This window comes from Nymphaea colorata, chromosome 6, assembly GCF_008831285.2.
Source record: "Nymphaea colorata isolate Beijing-Zhang1983 chromosome 6, ASM883128v2, whole genome shotgun sequence".
Taxonomy (NCBI): domain Eukaryota; kingdom Viridiplantae; phylum Streptophyta; class Magnoliopsida; order Nymphaeales; family Nymphaeaceae; genus Nymphaea; species Nymphaea colorata.
Genome location: NC_045143.1, coordinates 16,405,433 through 16,429,992, shown reverse-complemented (window position 1 = coordinate 16,429,992; position 24,560 = coordinate 16,405,433). Strand labels below are relative to the sequence as shown.

Here is a 24,560-nt window from a genome sequence, read left to right as displayed (position 1 = left end):
ATTGGAGCACCGAAAGAGATGGACAAGGTGTTATCGTAGCGCAGTAGTTGCCACTAAAAAAAATTCGCGTATGGCGCTGAACATTTAAGGTCACCAGTCCAACCATTTTTTTGCATTAATTTATAAGATAACCGGATTCCTTGACTGATTAATCAATCACCGTTGATTAGTCATCAACTCATAAATTAGTGAGGCGAAGGTTTTACCATTTTCATGGCAGCACGGAATGTTTTGGGGAGACGTGCTTTTTGCCTTCCTTTGACAGAGAAGCTTACGTCTCTATTTATTTAGCTCGCATTAATCAATATCAATATCAGAATAGTAGGAAGGAGATTATTGGAAGCAAAGCACATTTAATGTGTTTAAAATAATAGAGAAGAGGGCCTTGGCGACGGCAAAAATCAGCTCATATTCAAACTGACGAACGGAACAGTTCTGCTCCTCCTCTCTTGGGCAACCCAAGGGACGCAGCAGAGTTGCAACCTTGCATGTGCACAACACACATGCGATCCCCTTTCCAAAAGGTGCTGCCGACTACACGGTCATCATTAGGAGCATCAACACTGATGCACTTTTGATGCAGCGACAGAAACTACAAATTCATGTAAGAGAAGCCATTATTACTTTATGAAGATACAACTGAGCTGCCATTAAAAAAAAAAAAAAAATCAATACGAAGTTGAAAAGTTGTAAAATTTCATCCCGGTTCCACGCTTATTTTGATGGCTTCAGCAGGTCAACCGGCACTGGCAGTAGGAAATTTCATTGTAAATCGTTTTTCACTGCAAATTTTTTGTTCCTTTTTTTTTTTCTCTGACAGAAATTTCTAGAATAAAAAAACATGATGGGTCTGCCTTTAGGAAGAAAGGCAAGGTTCTGAGCACAACACTATGAAACTCAAGACGTTAAAGTGGAAGCTTGGCATAGAAATATTACAGATTAAGAAGGATTACAGTTTCGCTTGTTTCTCGTGTGAGAATAACTTGTCTTTCATTCTTGTGCGGATTCGGTTTGAATCAATTTGTGCCCGCCGCAAAACATTCTTCTTTCCGGCCGGAGTTGTGGCTTGGCGGCTGGGCGTACCTGCCGCGATATTTCACGAGTCAATGGCTGGGCTCAATCAATCGCCCTCAATGACCCCAAGTTTGCCATCGAACCAAATCTTGACCGAACCCAGTTGTTTGTTTCTTAGTCGTTGTCCTGTTGGCCGTGGCAGTGGGAAACCCACCGAGTCAAATCACCCAATTATGGGTCAATTGGCATCCTTACGGCTCCTCACTCTGGTCAAACTTGTATAAATTTTGTGGTGATTGGCTATTTTTAATCTGATCTTCGAGTATCTCCTCTTACGAACGCGCCTTTTACTCGGTCAAAGTCGTGGAAGCTTACAAACTTGAGTGCCAAATTTAATTCCGACAACTTTTAACATCTATCAGTTCGAATTTTGTATAAAGCAGATTCAGTCCGACATCAGTCGGATTAAACTCAATCCACAGGTCAAAAAAAAAACAAAAACAAAAAAAGCCTCCTCTATAAGAACAAAATTGAATAACAAATTTAATCTTAAAGAAAAAAAAAAAATCTAAATCTAGATGGCAGCTTGCTTTTATTTCGTAGAAACATTACATGCGTGTCTTATAATAATCTGCCACAAAGATTGATGCATATTTATGAACAATATTGTTAATGTCCTGTGAACCTGCCACAATCTTTAACCGCTTGTAAAGTATCTCTCCTATCAATTGAACCCTATAACTATAAGCACAAAGTCCATCCTTCAAACAGCAGCAGATCGACTTTACACTAAACTTTGCATTGATGGCCCGTTTAATTCGATCGGAATTAGTTATCAGTTATCTATGGCCAGATCTGGAACTGATGGATCTGCAATCCTCCAGATTTTTTAAATCCTGCAAAATTTCAGGAAAACCTTGGTGTTTAACAGGATAATAATAATGAAATTTTGAAATCTTGCTCATACTTATGATGGTGTTGCTCCCAATTATATGCGAGGAGTGGATTGCTTGAGAATAATACGCTGTAACAAAGATTTTCAAAAATTTTCATGTAATGACATGATTCTGTTCTAGTTTTTTTTGTTGCCGATCCAAGCCAACCACGAGGATCCGTCGGTTTGAAAACTGACGGCGTTGTTGCATCTAAAATGGGCATTTGCCTACACCAAGTTACCAACCCTATAAAAACTATTTAATTGACGCCCTAAAAATTTTGGCACCCGCAGAGTTTCTTAATTAGCCAAAAAAATTTCTGAATGAATCCAAATTCAACGCTTGAATTTAGGTTTCACATGCGTGTGTACCACCGAAATACATTATGAAATGAAAAAAAAAAAAAAAAGATTTGAGAATAATCCTGTATCTAAGATTTTTTAAGGGCTTATATAATCATGTACCATATTACTACTGATTGTCTAATTAGTTCTTCATAGCCTTTTTTTTTTTGGGGGGGTCTTTGAATAGGAGGTGGCAGCTGTAATATATGGAAGGAATTAGTCGAGGGAGGGACAATAAATTAAGTGTGGTCAGAGAGGGGGGTGTGGGTTTTCAAAGTGGCTGTCGGAGGTAGAAGTAATGTGGGGACTGGGTTGTCCTCTCTCTTCTGCTAGTTTCTGAGACAAATTGTCTCATATTTGCTCAGCACACACTGACTCTATCAGCCCATTCCCCAATTGCTTTGTCACCCCCTTGCTCCTCTTGTATGGAAAAAGAGAACGCCACCTCGAGTGTCGAGCTCTTTTTAACTTTCTTTTTCCCCTTCGAAGCCCATAAACTTCAACGACTCGTTTCCTCTTTCCCTTTCCCTGCTAGCAATATTATTATTAGCTCGTACGTGTTAAATTTCTTTACGACAGCTTTATTCATCCATCCGTCCACTCATTGTTATTATATCTTCTGCTATTTAAATCCAACATCTTAGTAAGAAATTGTTTAAGTTGGAAAGAAGTTGTAATAAACTGGTGTTTCATCCGCCTGCTACAAAGTTTGACTTGAGAATTTAAAATTGAAGGGAAACACCCCGGTTGCTTCTCCTGGTGGCATGACCTGGTAAGAGTTTGTTTTCATATTATAAGAAAAAAACTCTTAGTGTAGATCAACTTCGACGGAAATGTTTTCAATATACTTGACTTTTTAGGTTTCTTAAATCAAGGATATTCATTTGTTAAATTTCTTATTTATTAAAAACACCATATATAGACCGATACACACACATATATATACATATATGTGCAGCGATATGTATTGGCAGACCGAATACATTTGGATGAATCAAATGTAGTGGGGTCAACGTAGATTAATTAACATCTCTAGACAAGAAAATTCTATGTAGATGACATGGTCTGAGGTATGAGCTATCGATCCTCTTTCAATACTCTATTTTTTTCTTACTCGTTACTGTATATCTATGATAGCTTATTGTGGCATATTAAATTCGGCCACCAATACCAATATTACCTTACAACATTGAATTAAATATTATTCTCAGGACAAAGTTCAAGCCTTACGCGTCTGGAGACGTTTTAGTCATTATCATTTGCGTGCTCAAATGATCGACCCATACTTTCTGCAGTTGCATTTTCAACTTCCACATCACATGTCTCTTAAGAACTGTCCATTACATTTTCAAAAGTAAAGCAGAAAATGCTTCAATATTCTTCAACCACTTGAATGATTTTTTTTTTAGCACATATGAAGTATATCTTGAGTAATTGGATACTAAATTGACTTGGCAGTTGACGCCACAATGACAGAAAATCATTAGTTCCTGCTTAATGTGGTTCACTGGCTCTATTTGAGGGCTGGGTTGTCGTTGTATCACTTGGCCATGTATGCAACAGAAACGACATATAAAATGTGATGAACAAGTACTTCAGAAAATGGTGAACAAGGACATGATCATGTTTCTTTTTAATGATTTGGTACATAAAAATTGATTTTTGAAATATAAGTTACACTAAAAATATTTCCTAGTGCCTGCCGTTCTGATTCTGCGCACTGTGTCATGTTCTGTTCCCTGGACGCTGAATCTCGGGCAGCAAAGCTCTGTGACATAAGGGCCATTATTTTCTCTGTGTCGGAACAATTCCGGGACCAGATTATTGACCGAATCTTTTTACCATCTCTCTCTCTCTCTCTCTCACGCACACACACACACACACAACACAGAGTACCACTATCAGGCTGTCAAGCTACTTGTCCTCTTTCTACTGAGACTGGTCAGTGCATGTTGTTCGAGTCTTATTGTTTTGTGGTAGTATGAGTGATCTCATGAATGACATGTTCATCCTTTCAGAATTTGCTTCCAAATTTTTAACGAGTTTCAAAATGATGATACTGGTTCTCTTTAATATTACGTATAAAATATCTCTTACTTTTGGAAATGACCAGCTACTGGGTTTGCTATCCAAATTAAGATGTTTGTAGTTACATCTCCTTTCTGTCCCTTCAAAGAAGGAAAAGAACAGTTTGTATACTTTTATTCTACTGACTCCACGTAGTTCTTCTTTTAATTGCAAAGCTCAAATCCTAAACTTCTTGCAGCTCAAAAAACATATCATTCCATGTCAACTTGTAAGTATCAAGCCATTAAGTATACGTTCACATCAGTTTCCTACACTTTGGGTTGCACGTGACAACCTTGTTCTGCATTAGGAATCCATCAATTTGAACAACTTTTTCGAACAATGGTGGGAGATAAACATTAAACTTATGTAAAAGACGACATTGGGTACCATGCATGACCATATTTGCAGGAGTAAAGAAGAACAACTTGATTAATGACTTCATTTACTCTTTAATGATATTTAACTTGCAGCACAAGATGCTTAAGCCAGAAAGATCATGGAATCAGGCAAAAATGTAGCTAATTTAGTCTGTAGCTTTATTTTGTAGCATAAGCTGCTTTTAGGTTGTGTTCGGTGTTTCTTAAAGGAAGGAATATTATTTCTCGCGGTTCTGCTATGAAACAAACATTATATATGTATTGATTTAAACCACAACTTGATCTTACTGTAGATATGCAACCATGTCCTGCAGTTGCTGTCAAGTTTTAAACTTTTCTCCATGGAATAAAAATCATTCTCGGTTCTGTAGTACTTAACCAAAACAGTACGGTTTCGCCTACAACTTGATCTTAGGTAAGCATATACAATCAAATGGTTCTTTGGGCTGCTTTAAAGTTGTGAAAATTTCTCAATAGAAGAGAAACCATTTTCTTTTCATTTAGTTTTAGTTAAAGTGAAGCACCAAAATTTGAAGTTATTGGCTTGGTCTGAACTGCACAAGTAAGACTATTGACGCAAGTTGCATGAAGACTGTAGTCTTGGGCCCAAACCATGCCAAGTTGGGCCGACTTTTGCGTCCGACGTGCACAAGCATTTTGGCCTCTTGGGTGGCAAAGTGGGGACTCACTGAGTCATTTTCTATCGTAAACTGTAGTCATTTCTTAGTGTGTTCAGTCCAAGTGGCCCATACATTCCATGAAGTTTCTCCCCTCACCTCATGATCGATGAGCATGGGCTCTATCAGCTTCCTTTGGGGTCTCAGTCGCATTCAAACAACTCGAACCATGCATGCAAGCCAAACATCACATGGAAGCAAACTCAAACCATGGTCCATCCTAGCTCGCCTACTTAATTTCAGAGATCCTGTGGCACGTCATTCCAACTATGTGTCGCTTGTTAGTCTTGCATGCCCTTTCAAGGTTAAATGTAATTATGTTGTCAAATTGTTGAGATGGAATCATGAGATGATGAGAAGATAAACTATTACCAGAAGGACTTAGGAAAATGAAGGCCAGTATGGCACAGATCTCTTTTTCATTGTGCACCTTTTATTGAAGCAAGGAAGGTATACGTTAGAGTTCATTCGTGCTGGATAGGGATGAGATGAAAGCATGCAGTCTTTAGAAGTTTCCTGATCCATGTGGGGAAGCTTTTCAATAATCGTGAGTGGGGAAAGTTCGTAGTAAAATAAACTTCCGCCCATGAACTCTGTAAGGATTTGGTATGCCAACAGAAAGCTATGCAGTTGTCTTTCTTCATCAAAAGAAGAGCTAAAGTGGACAGCTTTTTCTGCAACTTTTGGCTGCGAAAAGTGAAGCAGGATATGCAGTAATGAGCTAACGAATCTGCCAAATGAAAAGAAAAAGGCGAAATCAATAAGCTTGTCAGATCGAAGTTTTTCAAATACGCCAAGTTGCAGTTAGGCAGAGACCGTGCCAAAGAATCGACAGACGTGAGGTGCACCTCTGCATTGGAGCTGTGTTTGATAGCTAATTAAGTGGATCCCAGAGCTCCCATCTTTATCAGAATTAGATAGGCCTCAATATATGAAGATTAATGTCCCATCAATCGTTTTTCCTGCATAAGTTTGGACTGCAGGTACCAGCGGCTCATCGAGGTCATGGAGATTGTGCAAGATTAAATAGATCAGTACAAAATTAATGGTCAAATTGCATGCAAATAATCTAACTAAGTGGCATAAGAGAAGGCTCGGGTGCTCAGCCCAAGGAAATGATGAATCCAATTATTGAATCTGTCACTTGATCTGGAATGTTTGCTAGAATTGAATGTTCTTGGTTGGTGAGGTTCTCCTGGCAAGAGATGAAAACAGGTCAGGTATCCAATGAAAGGTTGGCTGCTTACTGGCAAGACGAGTCGGCCCAATTAACCCAAAACAACATGATCAGCAGTCCTCTTGGACCAGCCAGCCAACTTAGTAGTTGGGTTTTAAGAACTTAGACTGATACTACCTAATCTGAAGTTCTGAAGGAAGCTTGTTCAAATTCTCAGCCTATTCGTGCTGGCCACGGCCATCTGGTAGGCGGCCATGGTTCAAGCTGTATCCATGTATCTACAACTCCAAAGATGATATCAGTAAAATTTCATCCTCCAGAGGTCAAGCTCGGAGGTACTAAGAGGGAAGGTGTAATTAGTTTTATATCCAAAGCTAAATTAGTTTTCATGACTGATTTGCAAATTGGCATCCATAATTAGCTTTTGTTTCCTTAACATTGTTTTTTCAGTTGCTTTAGATAGACTAAAATTCCTTGCAGCTAACTTCTTTTCCTCTTGCTGGCCTAATTCCTAGTTTTTAAGTTGATCACATAAAACCTGTTTTTCATTTCCTTCATTATTTTGCTGAAAATTTGGTTCTCTATTGCCGTATCTTGTATAGTAAGGTGGAGGCTAGAAGGATTTGCGAATACCTTTTCATGCTATGAAAGTGAAGCCCAAGTTTTTCACAAAAGAATTGAAACTTAAGCATGCCCTGCAGTTCTGTAAAAATGTCAACAAATTGTTGTCTGGATGGTTCTTGTTCTGCAAGAAGTTGGCCTTTTACAAAGCTTTTATGTGGTGATGATCAACTTGAATATGCTTGGTCCTATTATAAAAAGCAGGAATTGCTGTCATGTGAATGGCAATGAAGTTATCATGATGAAGTTCAGGAACTTTTTTATGACACTGACACTGATATCCTTTCAATTGAAAAGGATTTAAATGAGTTCAAGAGCAGCAGATATTATGCTATGATACTTTACAATTGACTCCCAATTGAAGATACAAGAACTTGTGATTGATCTTCAAGAAATTTTTGCAGCTTGCCTAATCTGAGCTTGATAAGATCCACTGACCATAATCTTTAACTTTTTCACCATTTGTAAATGCTCAAACAAGGGTTGGTGCATAAATATACTTCCATAATTGACAAAAGGGGAGATAGTTTTGGCCTGATGAGTGTTAGACATTGCAATGAAGGAAAAGTTTTCGATAGAGATTGTAATCCAGAAAAACAACTTTGGTTAGGCTTTTTTGGGGTCGTGGTCATATTTGAAGGCTTACAATCAAGCATTTCTGTCTTTCCAAAGTATCCTTTGCATACTTTCTTTGGCAAAGAAAATTTTCCAAAGAGTGCCACAGAAATTCAATTCCAAGAAAATGACAGTGCCTTCCAAGGTTTTTAACAGGAATCATTTAACTACAAACTAAACCCGATGCCTCTGTTAAGCCATGAAGTACCTTTGAAAGTTTACGGACATAATCAAGATATAGAGCATCTTCATGACTTGGTGGTTGTTGCTCAAAAACTTCTGCATCCAATGTCGACCCATGTAGAAATTAACGCATTTTTATATGTCAATTTGTTAGATTTCTCATCGTTGAACAATTGCAACAATAAAGGCAACCTAGGTGCGAGCTGGTCCTACTAAGCATGCTGATTCTGCTCAATTTCAACTTCAAGAATGGCATTTGGCTGCCTGAGACGTGGTCTCTTGCTGATTAACTTATAGTTGCCAAGCAAAATACTCAGGTTCCTCCAAAATTCCTCTAAACGGGTTCCTGTTGACAAGAATCAACCCCCTCCCAAACATCAATATCAATGTAAGAATAAAAAAGTCATGTTCCATGGCGTTGTCGACATATAAAGTTGGCGGGTTTTTTTATAAGCTTTTTGTCAGAGACTAAATGTCTTGAAACATATATTCTAGAGAAGAAGATACTTGTGCACAGTAGAAGAGGAAGAAAAATATATACTCATCATTGCTATTTGCATCTCACTGACATTATGCAAATTCCGAAAAATAAAAGCATGATGCTGTGATATATGTTTTCAAGGGAATTCAAACGGATAGCCAAAGGTGAGTGAGAGTTAAGAAACGCAAAAAGCTGGACAACAAAAATAGATTCGCCAGTATTGAGTAAAAGATCGGATGCAACGTTCAACTCTGTGCATCGACATCCCATCCGACGCAAATTTGTCGGGTCCAGAATGGGGCTTTGGAATTTTTAATCCGAATCAAACGCAGATGTTCTTTAGCTCTTCCTTATTCCACACCGTTGCATCCTCTCCTCGGTGTTGTTTGTGTCCGTTCCGAGTGCGACCTGCCTCAGTGTTCCTTCCTTGGACTGCGTCGATCCACTGAGATGGACAACTGGCAAGGACCAGTAGCACAGAGCATTTGCTTTGAGCCGTCCATCTTTTGATGGTTCTGAGTGAAAAGCAGGTACGTCGGGGCACCCAGACATCCGTGGGGCCTCATTGAAGGCACCGAAGAATCTATGATGGTGCTTGACTGCCGTTCATCTGCAGGGACGAACGGCATCCAGGAAATCGGCCCCACACTGGGGTTTCAGCTGCTGCCGTTAGTTAGGTGGTGTTCCCCGTCCGTGTTTTGGGTGTGAGCCTGTGCGCTTGCCGGTTCGGGGACAACGGGAGAGAGAGAGAGATGAAGCAGAGAGAGGGTGGAGGCAGCGGCGCCAGCGGTAGTAGAGGCAACGTCGTGGAGGAGAGAATAAAGGGGCCATGGTCGCCGGAGGAGGACGCAGTTCTCAGCCGCCTTGTCGGCAAGTTCGGGGCGAGGAATTGGAGCCTCATCGCCCGCGGGATTCCCGGCAGGTCTGGCAAGTCCTGCCGCCTCCGATGGTGCAACCAGCTGGACCCCGGTGTCAAGCGCAAGCCCTTCACTGGTCAGTAGGCAAAAACTCTCCACGCTCCTCCTCCTTCTTTTCCCTTTTTCTGCTTTTTTATTATGGCCACAAAGTCTCATAATTTCTCTATTTTAGGAGATGCCCACGGAGTTTTCTTTCGTCTTTTCTACGTTTTGGATGACATTCCGAGAGGCTTTTTTCTTCCTGTAGACGATGAGCACATGACCAGCTTATGATTGTTAGAATCTCTTGTATGATTATGGTCGTCGTGGTTTTGACTGATACTGCTTCGAAAACGGTCTCGTGTACCCGTTGTAGACGATTCTTTTGTATGTTTATACTTACCTGGACGGGGTCGATCGGTTCTTTTGTATGTTTTGGTACCTGAAGTGTTCTTTCATACTGTTTTGGGCGTCTGTCTTTCTTTCTCCATGATCTGCTAGTTTCATTTTTTTTTTAGGTGGAAAATTGGGGCAAATAATTTTATGTGTGGTCTGGGAATTAGAAACTGTTCCGACAAAAATAGAGATGTTCAACGTTGGTAGCTGAAATTTGACTTTTTCCTTGAATTACATTGTTCTGCCTGTTTTTCTTAGGTCGAGCTTATGCCATGTGGAAGACGTGGTGGGTAACCAATTTTTCTGAAATATGGAAACTGGTAAATGATATGCCACTGGATGGATTTTTTTTCTGCTGCTATGTTTCGGTTTCAATTGGCTAATGAGGTCAGATGATACCTTCAACGGCCGTTTCTCCTTTACGCAGTGAGTTCTGGTGTAAGAAGTGTTTTTCTGTGGTGCAGAAGTCATGTTATTCTTGACTCATGGCGTAAATAAGATTTAGATGTAGGTTGCAGTGTTCCAAGTTTGGGTAGGATGCCACTTGGTTCAGTAGCCTTAGATTGTGCAAGAACGTGAACATGGTAGGCACTGTTATTGAGCTTTGGTCGACTTGTATCTTACTCGGCTCGAACTTGAGTCAAGGTTTACAAAGTCGAGTGAATAACCTGTGCCAAAGCTTGATATGGACTCAATTAAGCTTGAAGATGAAAAGTGAAAACCTACAAGCTCATCCACATAAATGTTTTCTTGTCTTCTAGTCATTTCATCAAACACTGATGCACTCAATCTGATGTTCCCCCTCTTGCCATGACAATGTACATCCCCCAAAATTGTATCCTCTCCAGGAACACGCACAAACATTAACATGAAAAACTACCAATTTTATTAGCAAAAGTTTGTTTTTATATAACAACAAGGGTGTTGAAGAGAATGCCAACGTGCCACAAAGTTTATATTCTCATGAGAATATTCCAACAAATAAGTGACATGCACACTTTCTTTGAGTCTGCCGGAGGGGAAAGATCAAAATCAGAACGCTCAAAGGATAGGAACGGCAACAATTATCCTGAATAGGACTGAAGCCACCACATTTCTGCTGCCACACATTAAAACATTCCATATGAATATGTATATAACTACTTGAGTTGAATTCATGTAAACATGTGCTCAACTGGATTAAATTTCAGCTCATTTAACTCAAGTCAGGCTTAAGCGAGTTTAGCTCATGTAGCTCCATTCATTGTTGCAGTCTTGGCAAGGCACATCAATAGGCATTGGATGTAAATTTAAGCTCTTGCCCTGGGAATCAAGGACCCCCAAGGGGGAATGACCTCCCACAGAGTCATTTCATATGCATTTGATCAAATATACAGCCATAAGAATTGCATCGACTCAATAATTTTAGGTATATCCCTATCTAACACCAAAACTCTATTAACTTCTATTATATTACAATTTCCATTCAGCTCCCTGTTTTGCTGAGGTGTACCAGGAGAAAAAGTTTCAAGTTTATATCCTGTTTCATTAGATATGTTTTCAGATTTTGTAAGGTTTACTGGTCTTTATTATGCAATCACAAAATGTTTATAGAAGCATCAATAGAAAAAGCATTAAAGAACTTCATTAAGTAAATGATGGTAATTCTTGTGGTCATCCAAAATCACATAAAATGTGGTGTCCTTATAAGCCAGGGCTAAGGAAGGGCCACCATCCCTCAAAATTGAAATCTCAAAAAGGGTATTATTCTAGGCACATTGCTAGGGAAGGTCTACGATGTTTGCCTTTTGACTTATCCAAAACAAATTTATTGGCAAGCTGTACCTTCCAATAGTAGATTAATGAAAGAAGTGAATGAAATCACACAACTGCACATCTCTCTGCTACTGGGAGTTTGGGAGCACTTCTCATTCCCAAAATTATTCCAACTTTGAAATTCCAGGTTACTTCTCTAATAGCTATTCCGGGCCATGTTAGATTCTTTACATTCAATGCCACCACCTCAACAGTCCAAAAACCACAATATAAAGTTCCTTGACTGACATCTCAAATAGTAGCACTGTAGCAGCAGAATTCAACTAGAAAAATATAGAACGAGTGGTAGGAGCATCAATAGTTTTATGGAAGGAACAAGTGCAGGGCCCTCTAAACGTCAGTACTGTCATCAGCAGGAAACCAGCAAAACAAAAGCTTATTCACAGTGCCAGAGGAGCTCCCTTTTGGATGTAACTCATGGCAAACTTCAGTACCATCACCTCTTGTGGAGCTCTGATATATTTCAACACTACTAAGTTACCAATCTGACTTAGCTGCAAGTAGAAAAGAAAGAAAGAACGAGAGTATTCTAACATTTCCACCTCAGTGCACCATTCAAGAGGATATGTTTTATATAACATGACTCCTGTGGTAAATGACAGAGAACATCTTTTCCGTTTCTGCTTGTTTGAAACACCTTTGAAAGCCTGTTTGCTTGATTTGATCTTCATTTTCTTATATAATTCTCATGATCAAAACTTTGGGAAAATGACTAGGGTCAATAAGCTGAAGGCTACGTATCTTTTCCCAGCATTTCTCCCTGAATGCAGCCTAAGCCTTGACTAAGGCTGTTCTGACATACAAATGGTCGCAATATTGATATGATTGAATTTCCATTTACTTATGTATAAATATAGATTACAGACACAGAGCGACCAAAACAGATGCATGAACACACACAGGCACATATCCGTATATGCACACATGCAACATATTGTTCTGTGGTCCTGAACTTTGGCAGGTAGCCACTCTTTATTTTCCCAATTTCCCTTCATAAAATTTCAGAGGCTATTACTTTTGTCCTCATGATGATGGCATTTTACTAGGTTCATCAAATATGCTGGCTGAAAAAAATGTCGCTTGATTTGTCATGGTGCACTATGTTATGAAGGCAAAAAGATAAAGAAAAAAACTAAAAAGGTATATGAACTTGTTTTACATCCCCTATATGTCTTAGATACTGGGAATATGCGATACTATTGCCCTAAATAACTTAAATCTTTTTCTTACTACCACGGTACTATAGGCTACAGCTACTGATACTTCTAGTATTACTATTCGTCTACTTTCAAAAGGTTGTGTAGGAGATAAATAATGATTAATTGTATGATTGCTGAAGAGTGTAGGAGGACTTGCTTTTTGGGAAAATGGTTTTCCTTTCCTTAATGCCCACTTAATACTTATTTAGGCCGTTGATAGGATAGGCATTCTTCTTTTCTGAAAAGGAACATGCTAAAATTTAACAAAATCTAAAAGCACATATCTAACGAGTTATGTAGAGTTGAAGGCATCAAGCAAGGCTGGCATGCCAACGAACCAGACCACAATAACCGCAAGCTGAAAAATAGTTGTCAATTGAAATGCTTTGTGAATGACCATGATTTCCATTCTAAAATTCTGAATTGAATATGAATTTGTAGTCTACAATGATTTTTTGTGGAATTGGCCGGACCACCTCTTCTATACGCTAAAAATGCTTCCTATTTCTTCAGTGTTACAGGATTTAAGAATCTTTAAGTGAGGCTTGAAGTATTTCCTAGTTTCTTCTTTTCCTATCATTTCGATAGAATGTATAGGGCCAAAAGGCCCAAAACCAAGATATCGCTTAGGTGAATTTTCAGAGCTTTTCTTCAGTAGGGCTTTTTCTTTAGAGAACTGCAGTACTTCTTATTATATTTTTGGTGTCTATTAATGAATGACTGCATCATGGTATGTACTTGAGATCGCTGGATGCCAATTCTAACAAAAGCACTTGTCAAATGTGTTCTAAATTCCAATAAGTCCTAACATGTCAAGTGGTTGCAGAGGAAGAGGATCGAATTATCATTGCTGCACATGCTATACATGGTAATCGGTGGGCTTCTATTGCAAGACTGCTGCAAGGACGAACAGATAATGCAATAAAAAACCATTGGAATTCCACTCTCAGGCGTAGGTGCCTGGAACTTGATAAGTTGAGGCCACCATCATGTGATGCATTAGGTGATATCAGGGGAGAGAAAACCAAAGTATCTGATGGAAACGTGACACCTGCAGATGTAGATCCCCTTCAAATGGCTGTAGACAAGGGTGTTGTCAACCATTCGACAGACATCACAGAACAACCTGAGGAGAAGGTTAAACCTAATAACGAGACAAAGAAGAAAGCAAACAACCTTTTTCGGCCAGTTGCGAGGCCAAGTGCATTCAACTTATATAATCCTACAGATGGTTCTGTATCCTTCAGGCCTATTCAGTTGCCCCTCCAAGGCTGCAAATCTGAAATAGGAGTGAGCAACTGTCTACCCAAAGATTCTAGTGAAGCGCAGGTGCCATCAAGATGTGGACATGGATGCTGTGACATGGAATGGGGAATCCGCCGTAAAAACTCACTCTTGGGGCCCGAGTTTGTAGAGTATGTGGAAATTCCACCTCTGTTAGGGCATGAACTGTCCTCCATAGCAGCAGAATTATGTAATCTTGCATGGGTCAAGAGCCAGGCAGAAACTGGAACTACACCGGAATCGGCTGATGATCCTGGCCAGGATCATATACAGAAGGTTGAAGTGCTCAGGGATGCGAATCTACCAGAATCACAAAATTTTGAGAACAATGGCAACAAGTTACTGTAATGGTAACTACTGGTGCATTGGCCTTACTCTGTGCGCCCTTTCTTCTGAGACAACTGAGAAATGCTGCCTCCTAATGAGCAGCCCCAAGTTTTTGTGGACGGAAGGCACAATTCTCTCCTTCTAGAGGATCAATGCGGAGGATCTGTATGAGCTTCAAATGAAGGATGGGCTCCTTACCGTGTGCTTTGCCGTGTAAAAGGAAGCATCTATCCAATTTTATTTGTTATATGAGGAGGCAGTGCTTCTCTTGGACTGTCAGCTTGGGCACTTAATTTCCAGCGGGGATCGTTCTTATGGCCACGGTGATGCGATGACTACGCATATGGAGAGAGCGCGAGAGATTGCTCCCAAAAAGCGCAAAAGTAATTGGGGCTTCAAAAAATCATAGGAAAAAACAAGGAAAATCTATTTAGGTAACAATCGCCTAGTCTTCACTCTTCATGGCCGATGTCAAGCAGCACGCCGTGGATGGAGAGAGAGAGAGAGCGAGAGAGAGGTTATTTGAAACTATTACTGCGGGCAAGCCTCATATTTTCATTTAAACCGTGAATAGCTGAGTCGACCAATTTACGTATGGCTCCCTCGAGCAAGCTAAACGCTCGCCTGTTATATAATTGGAGCAGCAGATTATGAGACCGGTTAAAGCAGGCTATCTTGGTTATCAAACGACTTGCACCTCCCATCTGATGAATCTTCCTCGAATTTGAGCAACTTAATAAGTTGATGAATGGAGCTTTGACATGTCATAAGGGGGCAGTGGGGATGCTCCCCCTATTAGTAGGTCCTACTACAGCTAGAGTAGCTCTCTCTCTCTCTCTCTCTCATGTGATTCTGCCTCAATCTGCATTTGATTCAATAGCTCATGAGCTTAATTCGCTTCATAAAATGGTGACGGAAGAAAGAATTACAGGGAGATGCTCAACTTTAATACCATTTACAAAGTACCGCCAACCTGGTAAAAGCTCTCAAAAGCGACGTCCCTCGTCCCGCCGGCATGAAAGGGCCCGTGGCCTTTTTAAATTGACAAGTATACCCTCTCCATTGTCGGCCTCTTCTCCCAAGTCCAAAGCGTCGGAGATGGGTTCTACAAGTGGTGGTGCTGAAGCGGATGTTGAGGATATTTAAAGTCAGATTGAGAAGAAGAACAAAGAGGACAACTAGATCTTCTTTGGCTTTGTGTTGTGTCTCTCCATGAAAAGGAAAAGCCTAGCAGGAAGAAACGGGTATTCGCGTATCTGTGCTCCCCCCCCCTCCCCTTTCTTGGACTGCGTCTTGCCTTTTTTCCTCCTTAGAAATTGTGTCTTTGATTATTCGGTCGACTTTCAATTTTTCCCCTTCACAATGCATCAGGTTTTCTTCTTTCTTCTTCATGTCTCGAAAAGGAAAAGCAAAAGAAATCAATATTCTTGTTTTGCTTTTTCTTTGTGGTATGTTCTTTAGGTTCTTTTTTCATTTGTTTTTCTCCATGTTTATTTGATTCATCTTTTGAGAAGATGTTGTCTGCGCTACTATCCCAAGTTATTCAGTCATCAGCGAATTTTTCCTCTACTATTCGCCTTGTATAATGAGGCTTTTTGCTGGCCTCTCCTGATAGACAGCGATGTTCTTGCGCACAACGAACATTGTTTTTCGAGTTTCATTCGATTGTGATTCCATGCGTTCTCGACGGTCGTGAATTGACAACCAAACCCATGGTTTTAGTCGTTGCTGCCATTTTTGCAGCTGCCTGCCACGACCTTGCTTTTGCCATATTCCTATCGATGAATATTGCAGCCGATCACAACAACTTGGATGCTAGAGGGATCAAACAAAAACGAAATGCTGATGGATTCAAGTGAAACTGACCAAGGGTTGTGCTTTTATGTGGATGAGGGCGAGTTTCCTTCTTATTCATCTTCTGCACACCAAAGCGAAGACAATTGTCAGTCGATTGCCAGCTTTTATAACAAAAACTCGTGCTAGAGGATCCAAGCATACTTTCATGTGAAGATTTTAGCATCTATACAGTATTTAACTAACTTCCATGTTTCAGGTTTTAGAATTCTCCTCTCGAATTAAAAGAGAAAAACCTGATTTGTGCAATGGGGTTTCGAATTTGGATCTTTCCAGACCGGTTATTTATGGGCAGTGGCAGGGAATCATCGCCTGATACTGGACACAGACCTACCTACCGACCTATGCTTTTAATAATGGGAGCTCACGTAGCTTGGTAGGTGATGCCAGTGATACACAGAACTTGGCGTTTATTGAATATTGAGAGGACGGCCAGATAACTGTTGAGTCAGAGAGCCTGTCTGTCGTTACTTGTCATCGACAGTTTGGGCATCCACTGTTCGTTGCAATCATAAACTTTTCTCTTCTTTCTTTACTTTTGAAACTCTTATTCATGGGAGAATTTTCATTGAAGATTCAGATTGTTTGTCATATTATGGGCTTCGATTTTTAGAATGTCTTAATATTGACCTTGCTTTTATTTGTGACTGCCAGAAGGGGTGTGTCTATTTAAATGATCTTGTGTTTGGAGCAAGTGAAAGTTTATGTTTCAGTATTGTCCTTTTAAGTAAAAAGTGGTTTGTTTTAGAAATTTTGCACAAGAAAAAGATAATCACAATCATTCTTCTTGTTGGAGCTGATATTTTTCTAACTCTAGTTAAGGGCGTGGGTTCAACATTTGTTTCTTCCTTTCTTTGTTCCCTTTGAAAGTTATCTCAGATAACTTCACCTGTGTTTGATGACCTGACGCAAAACTTAACCGTCACTAGACGTGTATAAGGTCTTTGAAGTTTCTTAAACCTGCGCAATCGTCTACTCGGTTAATATGCTTTTCTCTGTCCCAAGTTGAGTAATCTGGTCGGTCAACGGTCAACAAGAATCTGATTTTATAAGTGCTTTTAAATTGTATACCGTTTAGGAATTTTTTTCGTCCATGCTATCAAAAGTCACGGATGAAAGCAAACACGGCCTAACCATTACATGTGACTCTTTTCCAAATTTTGGTTTCAAACGCAATAATTCGCTTTAAAGTGGAATACCGCGGCGTTGGAATTTGGACTGGACCAGGTGTAAGGCGGACAAAAAAAAGGGCCGCAACACGAGACAAGGGCTCGCATATATATATATATATATATATATATTAGGTCCTTCCCCTGTGTAGGAAGAGTCGGCATATCAATTACCTTCATGATTTTGCCGTTTGCCACATTGTTCTCAGGTTTAACTTGGTAATATGGTTGGAAAACCTGTCCTACTTCACAAAATATATCAATGTTATTTAATTGGTAATCCAATTTTTTTTTTTTATCGATTTTCACAAATCCATCACTAAACCCAATGAATATATGGATAAATTGTATACATGAGAAAAAAAGGGAGAGATGGTGCACCTTAAACAATTTTTGTTCACACTTTATATGGCTAATAAAAGTTATATTGGGAGGGAAGAGCTCATGTGTAGACGTGCTTTTAAGTGATAAGAATATCAAGAGTTTCATATCATCAACACTTTATTTGAACATGAACAAGGCATGCTTTCTACATATTTTGGTTCACAGCAAAGACGTTTATTGCATTTGGGAACTATCTATTACTGGGTCTGCATGTTTGGTTTTGGTGTGTCGAAAGCCAAAAGCATCAAATCAAGCATGTCAATAGAAGAAAAAAATTATGGATCCGATTGATGTATTTTGTTTATTAAAACAGCAAGCTAGAATAGAAAACATTAAATATTCCAAAAATAACGGCTAATCATGCACCCTTATGACTTAAATTATTTGTGTTCTAATTTTCAAAATAACATGGCAGAAAAAACGAGTTTGAGTAAACTAGCAATATGCCGAGTACACTCCATTTCGACTTCCAATTGAGTAGGAAAGTTTTCTTCTATTTTATGATGTATGTAATCATACTGTCTATACCTTCCAAATAAAAATGATTGTTACATCTTTAAATGAATAGTCTTAAGTTTTACATGTTTCACGATTTCATCATGAATTTGATGGAGAAAATATTTATGTAGGCAATTCTTGCGGTCGCATTTTGGATTATTAAAAGATGGACTGCCCATACAATGCCAAATACTTATTATAAAAAGTAATTTTTGCTATAAAATATATTCAAACTAAACATAGTTCTCAACATATTTCTTAACAAGCAGGCAATGGTTATGAGGGGCGTAGTGCAGGGAAAGTCTAGTAGGTCGTTTGATTCATGTGGGCGCTGTTCTTTTAAAATATAAATAATGAATGCACAATACTCTAATTAATACTCCAATTGACGGATGTATTATCAGGAATAACCTTAGACCCCAAAGACTTAAGAAAATCTTCCCTCTCCCCACCCTTTAACAATCAAGCAATAATTATTGAGGAATACATCCAAGTATTCCAGGATAAGTTAAAAAATGAGTAGAAGTATACTTTTTAAGTGCAGACATCTATTTTATAAGCGTAGAGAAAACGATCCATTGGACGGCATGGAAGCCTTTTTTAGCGAAAAATTTAGATTGACTCTTTATTTTAGCAAAAAATTTAAAATGAAAATAGAAGGTAGATGCGCCCCTTGCAAGAGCAATAGAGAAATGCATGATACCACGGGCATAAGTAGGACAAGAAAGTGGTGAAGTGTCAATGAAATAATTTCTTTTTAAAAGGATGGTACTTGTATTCAAGGAGATGCAAAATTAAAGAAAACTTTCCCATGAAAATTGTTTCCGGGGTTTCTTGAACAAGATCTTGCACGAACAAAAGCATGCATGCTAAGATTAAAAGTTGAATCTATCTCAATCTTTCTTTGTCTTCCTTGCACATGAAAACTACAGTTTTATGCTTTTTCTTTAATATCGAAAAAATATTAGAACAACGTTTGCTTTTTCACGAGTCGGGCCTCTGCTACGCTGACAAGACTGCTTTCAGTCGGGTCCACGGAAGATCATCTCCTATACGATTTTAAATAGCCTCCTTCTCATCTGCACTAGAACTCAGGAAAATTATTCGTCTTTTCCCCTGCTAGCCATGCCGTGTTTGAAGCTTCAGTCATTTGGGGCTTTCTTCTCATTTTGAGTCCAGCAATGGCTGGGCAGAAACCTGAGTTGGAATTGGAAGATGAGTTGCATTCTGTCGTTAATGATAGGACTGAGGATAGTCTGATTTTCTCTGATGCAGAGGATCATTCATGGCGCTCTCCCGCGGATGCCGCTGATTCTGATGGTGGCTGTCATGAGGAAGAGTATAGATACTCAAATGATGCTGATCTTGAGATGGGTGGGGTTGTGGATATACGGAGGAACTCGACCGCCGAGTACTCTGATGTGGACTTGGAGAATGGTGGAGGCAGTGGCCTGACTAATGAGATGAGTTTGCATTTGGCAAAAGTAGAGAGAGACTGTAGGATTTGTCACCTTACCTTAGAAGGTGGGGCTCAGGAATCTGAGTTGCCGATTGAACTTGGATGTTCCTGTAAGGATGATCTAGCTGCTGCCCACAAACAATGTGCAGAAGCCTGGTTTAAAATCAAGGGAAACAAGTAAGATTTTCTTTTCTTTTTTTTTTCCTTTTTAATGGAAATTTCTTCTGAATGTTCTATGTTTACGGTAAAATTTAACCCCTGATTCGGTACACAGAATGGTCAATAACGTCTCTGATTTTTTTGTCATGTACGATTTTGTTTGTTTCCTCCTGGTAGTATTCTTTTTCTTGTTATGGTCTTTTCAATTGATTTTTCCTTTTTTTTTCTTCGTTTGCCTTCTCTTTTTTGGGCTTTTTGTGCTTTATCTTCTTTGTACTATTTATTCTCAAGTGTGTAAAAGCTATGAAAGGAATGAATGCCTTCATCATGGAGAGTTGAAACACTTTCATACATGGAAGTTTTGTCTCTGGAATCACAGTTGCAAGTTGGTGGCGGCTACTTTGAGGTGGTAATGGGAAGGAACTTTTCCACCTTAGTACAGTTCCACTGTTGAGAACAAAAGTTGCAAAATCAGTCTCCGACTAACTGATTATTTCTTAGCTCCTAATATTGGAATTGGGAACCATGAACACTTAACTCTAAACAGTTGTTTGTTTTCTTTTTAATTTACTTCGCACTTTAGCTATATCCATTATCGCTGTATGGTGCTTTATAGTTGAATCTCTATCTGACCTGTTTGTGCTTTCTATTTTTCACCCTCTTCCCCTGCTATGTATATATCGAGCACATTGATGCACTTGTGCTTTCATTAGGTGTATTGAGCTGTGATTGTTGCACATATACTCCCGAACAACCCACCTCTCTCTCGTTTCCTGGCTGTATAATTAGCTCCAAGAAGAATTGGATTAAGAATCCACTCTAACTTGTTGTAAGTTTGAAGACAGAGACCTGGATTATTGTTGTGAAGCTATTGAATAAACCTTGGACGCAGAACCCAGTCTCTTGTTTTTCGTGGGATTCATTCTGGAAATTGAACCTTGGATCAAGGAGAAGGTTTCTCTCCTTGTCAATTTCAGGTAAAAATCCACCTTTGAGACACAAAACAGTTCCTGTAAATCTTGCTTGACTACTAACTTTTGGCTATTAGAAAACCTTACGTATTTGCGGCTGCTATCTGCATGGTTTGTAACATAAGATCAATTGGATTCACAGTGGTTCCCTTTTGCAAATATGAAAGTTTCTGTTGAACTTTCAAAATCAAACAAAAATGTGGGTTTCCTTTGCAGGAAAAGCCTTTTATCTTGCCTTGATTGAAGTTCAGGATGTACAATTCACAAAACCTGTTGAAAGTAACTTAGAGGTCGTTTGGTATTAGGGACACTCTGGAAATTTCCCATGAATATACCCCAATTTGAGATAAATTCATGGTACACTAGTTCTAGTGTTCCATGAACCTACCCCATTCATGAGGAAGATTCATTGGACACTCTCATTGTGTCCAGGATGCCGAAAGTGACGATCATCAATTCTCTGATCTCCCCCTTCCTGCACCATGTTTACAATCAATATGGTCTACATTTCACCATTTTAAGTATTGAAATCATACTCTCTCTCTCTGTGCCTGAAATCCTATTCTCTCTCTCTGTGTCTGTGTGTGTGTGTCTCTCTCTCTTTCTGTGTGTGTAAACAGACATACCCCACACTCTCCTATCCACCATTTCCATGAAGGCTCTATCTCAACATTTCTGTCAAACCATCCTAGAAATATGGCTCTCATATTGTAATTCAAAAATGAATAAGGTCATCAGGCATGTCTCTTCCCACGGCACTGAAAGGCTGTTAATGGGGATTGTGGGCTTCAATAATTTTCTAGTCATATGTGTAAGTAAAACAAGCTATCAGCTGGACTCTGGTTGAAGAAAAAATATGCCATTCAATTCATGTAGCCTCAATGTTGGTATTCCTTCCTCAAACAGAACCTGCAAAATGGTGAACGACAGGGTATTTGGAGTCATTCATTCCAATCGAATAGTCATGCTTCAAAGAATCAGTTTACTCCATGCTATGAAAATGTATGTTCCTTGGATCATGCTCCTTGTCCTTGTCTTGGTTACGTCTAATCAATACTACATTGGTTAAGTTTCAATGTGGCTAACTCCGCTTGCTTGTACAACTCTTGCAGGAGCTTGCAGCTTGTAAGTTTATTTTGCCATGTGATGCACATCAAGGGGTGCACTCACAGGAATGCCATAAGCATCAGCTAATGAGGATCTCTATTTTTCAATTCTTTAACAAAGTTTCTGCAATAACATGTGATGATAGTTCGTTTGTTGTTTGCACAAGTGAAAGCACAAACAGATTGCGTGGATGCATTATTATTTATGATTGAGGAAGAATTTTGTTAGATGCTACTGGAAGACCAGTAATTCATAAAGAGTTCATAGAGTGGCCTGGGTAACAAAACAAGTTTGAAATATACCGATAATGAACATGATGGGCTAAAATTTGTCAATCATGAATGATTCAAGTGGAATTTTACTTGGAGGATATGGGAGTGTAAGAACCTGTACTGGAGGATATGGGAGTGTAAGAACCTGTACTGTTTGATATTGTCAGCTTCCATTCTAGCATCCATTTACTTTGCTACTAACTTTACATCTGTCTTCTTACCTTCTATCATTGTAGCTTCTCTCCAATTTGGTTAACATTGGGTAATTTTGATTAGTTAAACCTTGACTTGTAAAAATGTCAAAATTGTAATATGGTTTATTTACTTTCTTTGTTTTCAACTCCAATTAATGTTACAAATAGCAAAAAAAATCTCTAAGGAATTAGAGTGGTAAAACTTGTAAGCACATGTGACGAAAACTTGGTATGCTGAACTCAAAATGTCCTCTGAGAAGAATGCGTACATCACACGTATGAATGAACCTACGTAATGGTTGTACGATAAACAAAGGCATGATAGTGGTCGAAGGCACAGGTTTCGCCTTGTGATTTCTCTGGAAATTGTACTGTTGAGTTAATTGTTTACTTTCTTGGAGATCTTCATTGTTCACAGAAGTCATTTTCTCTTCAGGACATGTGAGATATGTGGCTCAGTCGCACGCAATGTTGTTGGGGTTGACTCTGCAGAGTTCATGGAGCAATGGAATGAAGTGGGTCCTCCTGCAGCTCCTCAAGAGACAAGGTGCTCCCAGCATGGGCACCGCTTGCTCAACTTCCTGCTGGCCTGCGTGGTTTTTGCCTTTGTTATTTCCTGGCTTTTCCACTTCAACGTCCCCTCTTAACTTCGAGTGCTTTCTTGAGATTACTCGTTTTACAACACCAACACATCTACTGTAATTTTCCTTGACAGTCCTTGTTTCCTCATCTAAATGAAGCATTAAAAATGAGAATAGAGGGAGAAAGAAAACGGAAAAGTAGCACGGGAGGTGTTTCCTCTGTATCTCAAAATTATTTCTAATGGCCTTTTTTGTGCTGTGTCGTGTAAATTGAAGCGTGATTTCTCATGAACCTCAGTTTTCTAGTGATCTTTATTCTTTATATTGGAAGCCGATACTTATATAATTGTATGTTGGTAAATCTTGGCCCCCATTTCACGAAATGCAGTGAATGAATGAGGATCAATGAAATCCAATCACGACATTGATACGCCTAGTTATTGGCAATTACCACGGTTTTGATTGGCAGGAATTGCTGACCATGATTATGCACTAACTGCTGCTTCAAACACGCAGGAATTGGTGATCACGTTTGTCTCATGTGCACTAACTGCTGCTTCAAGCACGCAGGAATTGGTGATCTTGATTGCCTCATGTGCACTAACTGCTATGTGCAACGGTAATGCCATTTCCATCAGCACACTCTCCCTACCGTAAGGAAGCCTCCATTACCAACCAGAAGCTGAATAATACATGACCAATGCTGATTAAGAAATGAAAACTTTAAATAAGAAAATTTTGTGACCTGTTACAGTTGGTCTACCAAAATGACCCCTTGGAAGCATGAAGATTATCTCCACTAAACATCTTCTTCTCAGCCCATCGAACGCCTCTAATAGCACAAGTTATCGCAGAATAGATGCAATCAAAATTCAGGAAATATAAAGTAAGAAACCATATATGTCACATATTTGAGTTGAAAAGTATACTTTAAATACACTCAAGTCTTATACCAAGTCAAAACCCTGGAAGCATAATGCAAATGATGGCAAATGTGCCATTCGAGTTGATGAATATACCTTAAATTTACTTTGATCTCGTAGTACGTCAAAACCTTGGAAGCATCAGAATATGACATTGAGAGTTTTATGCTGAAAACGGTTTCCCCTAAGTTAACATTAAAACAAATATATACATTGAATACAAAATTATATATCTTTATAAAAGTATAAACCTTTAGTGTACTATAATTTTTGTATAACATAGAAGAAATTACAAAATTTATATCTTTATAAAAAGTATGACTCTATTGAATAATACATACATATTTTTCATTTATGTACTGAATTCTATATAACTTAAAAGGGTAATTGAAGGAACAATCATTTTTTGTATGTCAAAGAAAAATGTTATGTTATCAATTAAGTTCCACTTTCATGATTACAGCAGAAAATGAGCCAATGTCCTAATCACCTTTTAGTACAGCCTAGTTTTTCCCTTTGAAGTGGCCTGTGAGGTCTTCAAATGGTTTTGCATGGAAGCCTTGGGATTTCATTTTGCA

General features: G+C 39.0%; 2 protein-coding genes across 4 annotated transcripts; both read left to right on the top strand.

The window, feature by feature from the left end:
* The first annotated feature begins 9,148 nt into the window (after positions 1–9,148).
* On the top strand, positions 9,149–14,660 carry LOC116256455 (transcription factor MYB1-like). Its single transcript, XM_031632825.2, has 2 exons — positions 9,149–9,487; positions 13,627–14,660. The coding sequence occupies exons 1-2, from the start codon at positions 9,247–9,249 to the stop codon at positions 14,430–14,432; spliced, it is 1,047 nt and encodes a 348-aa protein (XP_031488685.1). The 5' UTR covers positions 9,149–9,246; the 3' UTR covers positions 14,433–14,660.
* A 4,659-nt stretch (positions 14,661–19,319) lies between these two features.
* Positions 19,320–23,381, top strand: LOC116255688 (uncharacterized). 3 transcript variants are annotated; one of them, XM_031631595.2, is made up of 2 exons: positions 19,320–19,952; positions 22,018–22,887. In XM_031631595.2, exons 1-2 carry the CDS (start codon positions 19,498–19,500, stop codon positions 22,097–22,099), a joined length of 537 nt encoding a protein of 178 aa, XP_031487455.1. In that variant the 5' UTR covers positions 19,320–19,497; the 3' UTR covers positions 22,100–22,887. The 3 variants fall into 3 exon arrangements, with proteins under 3 accessions (XP_031487455.1, XP_049934339.1, XP_031487454.1); XM_050078382.1 differs by lacking the exon at positions 22,018–22,887 and adding an exon at positions 20,776–22,005 and having other exon boundaries at positions 19,321–19,952; XM_031631594.2 differs by lacking the exon at positions 22,018–22,887 and adding an exon at positions 22,915–23,381 and having other exon boundaries at positions 19,329–19,952.
* The last annotated feature ends 1,179 nt before the right edge of the window (positions 23,382–24,560 follow it).

Coding starts and splice junctions, on each gene's coding strand:
- LOC116255688 (XM_031631594.2), top strand. CDS start 19,498: ATGGCTGGGCAGAAACCTGAGTTGGAATTGGAAGATGAGTTGCATTCT. Junction 19,953..22,914: donor TTTAAAATCAAGGGAAACAA/GTAAGATTTTCT, acceptor TTTTCTCTTCAG/GACATGTGAGATATGTGGCT.
- LOC116256455 (XM_031632825.2), top strand. CDS start 9,247: ATGAAGCAGAGAGAGGGTGGAGGCAGCGGCGCCAGCGGTAGTAGAGGC. Junction 9,488..13,626: donor CAAGCGCAAGCCCTTCACTG/GTCAGTAGGCAA, acceptor AAGTGGTTGCAG/AGGAAGAGGATCGAATTATC.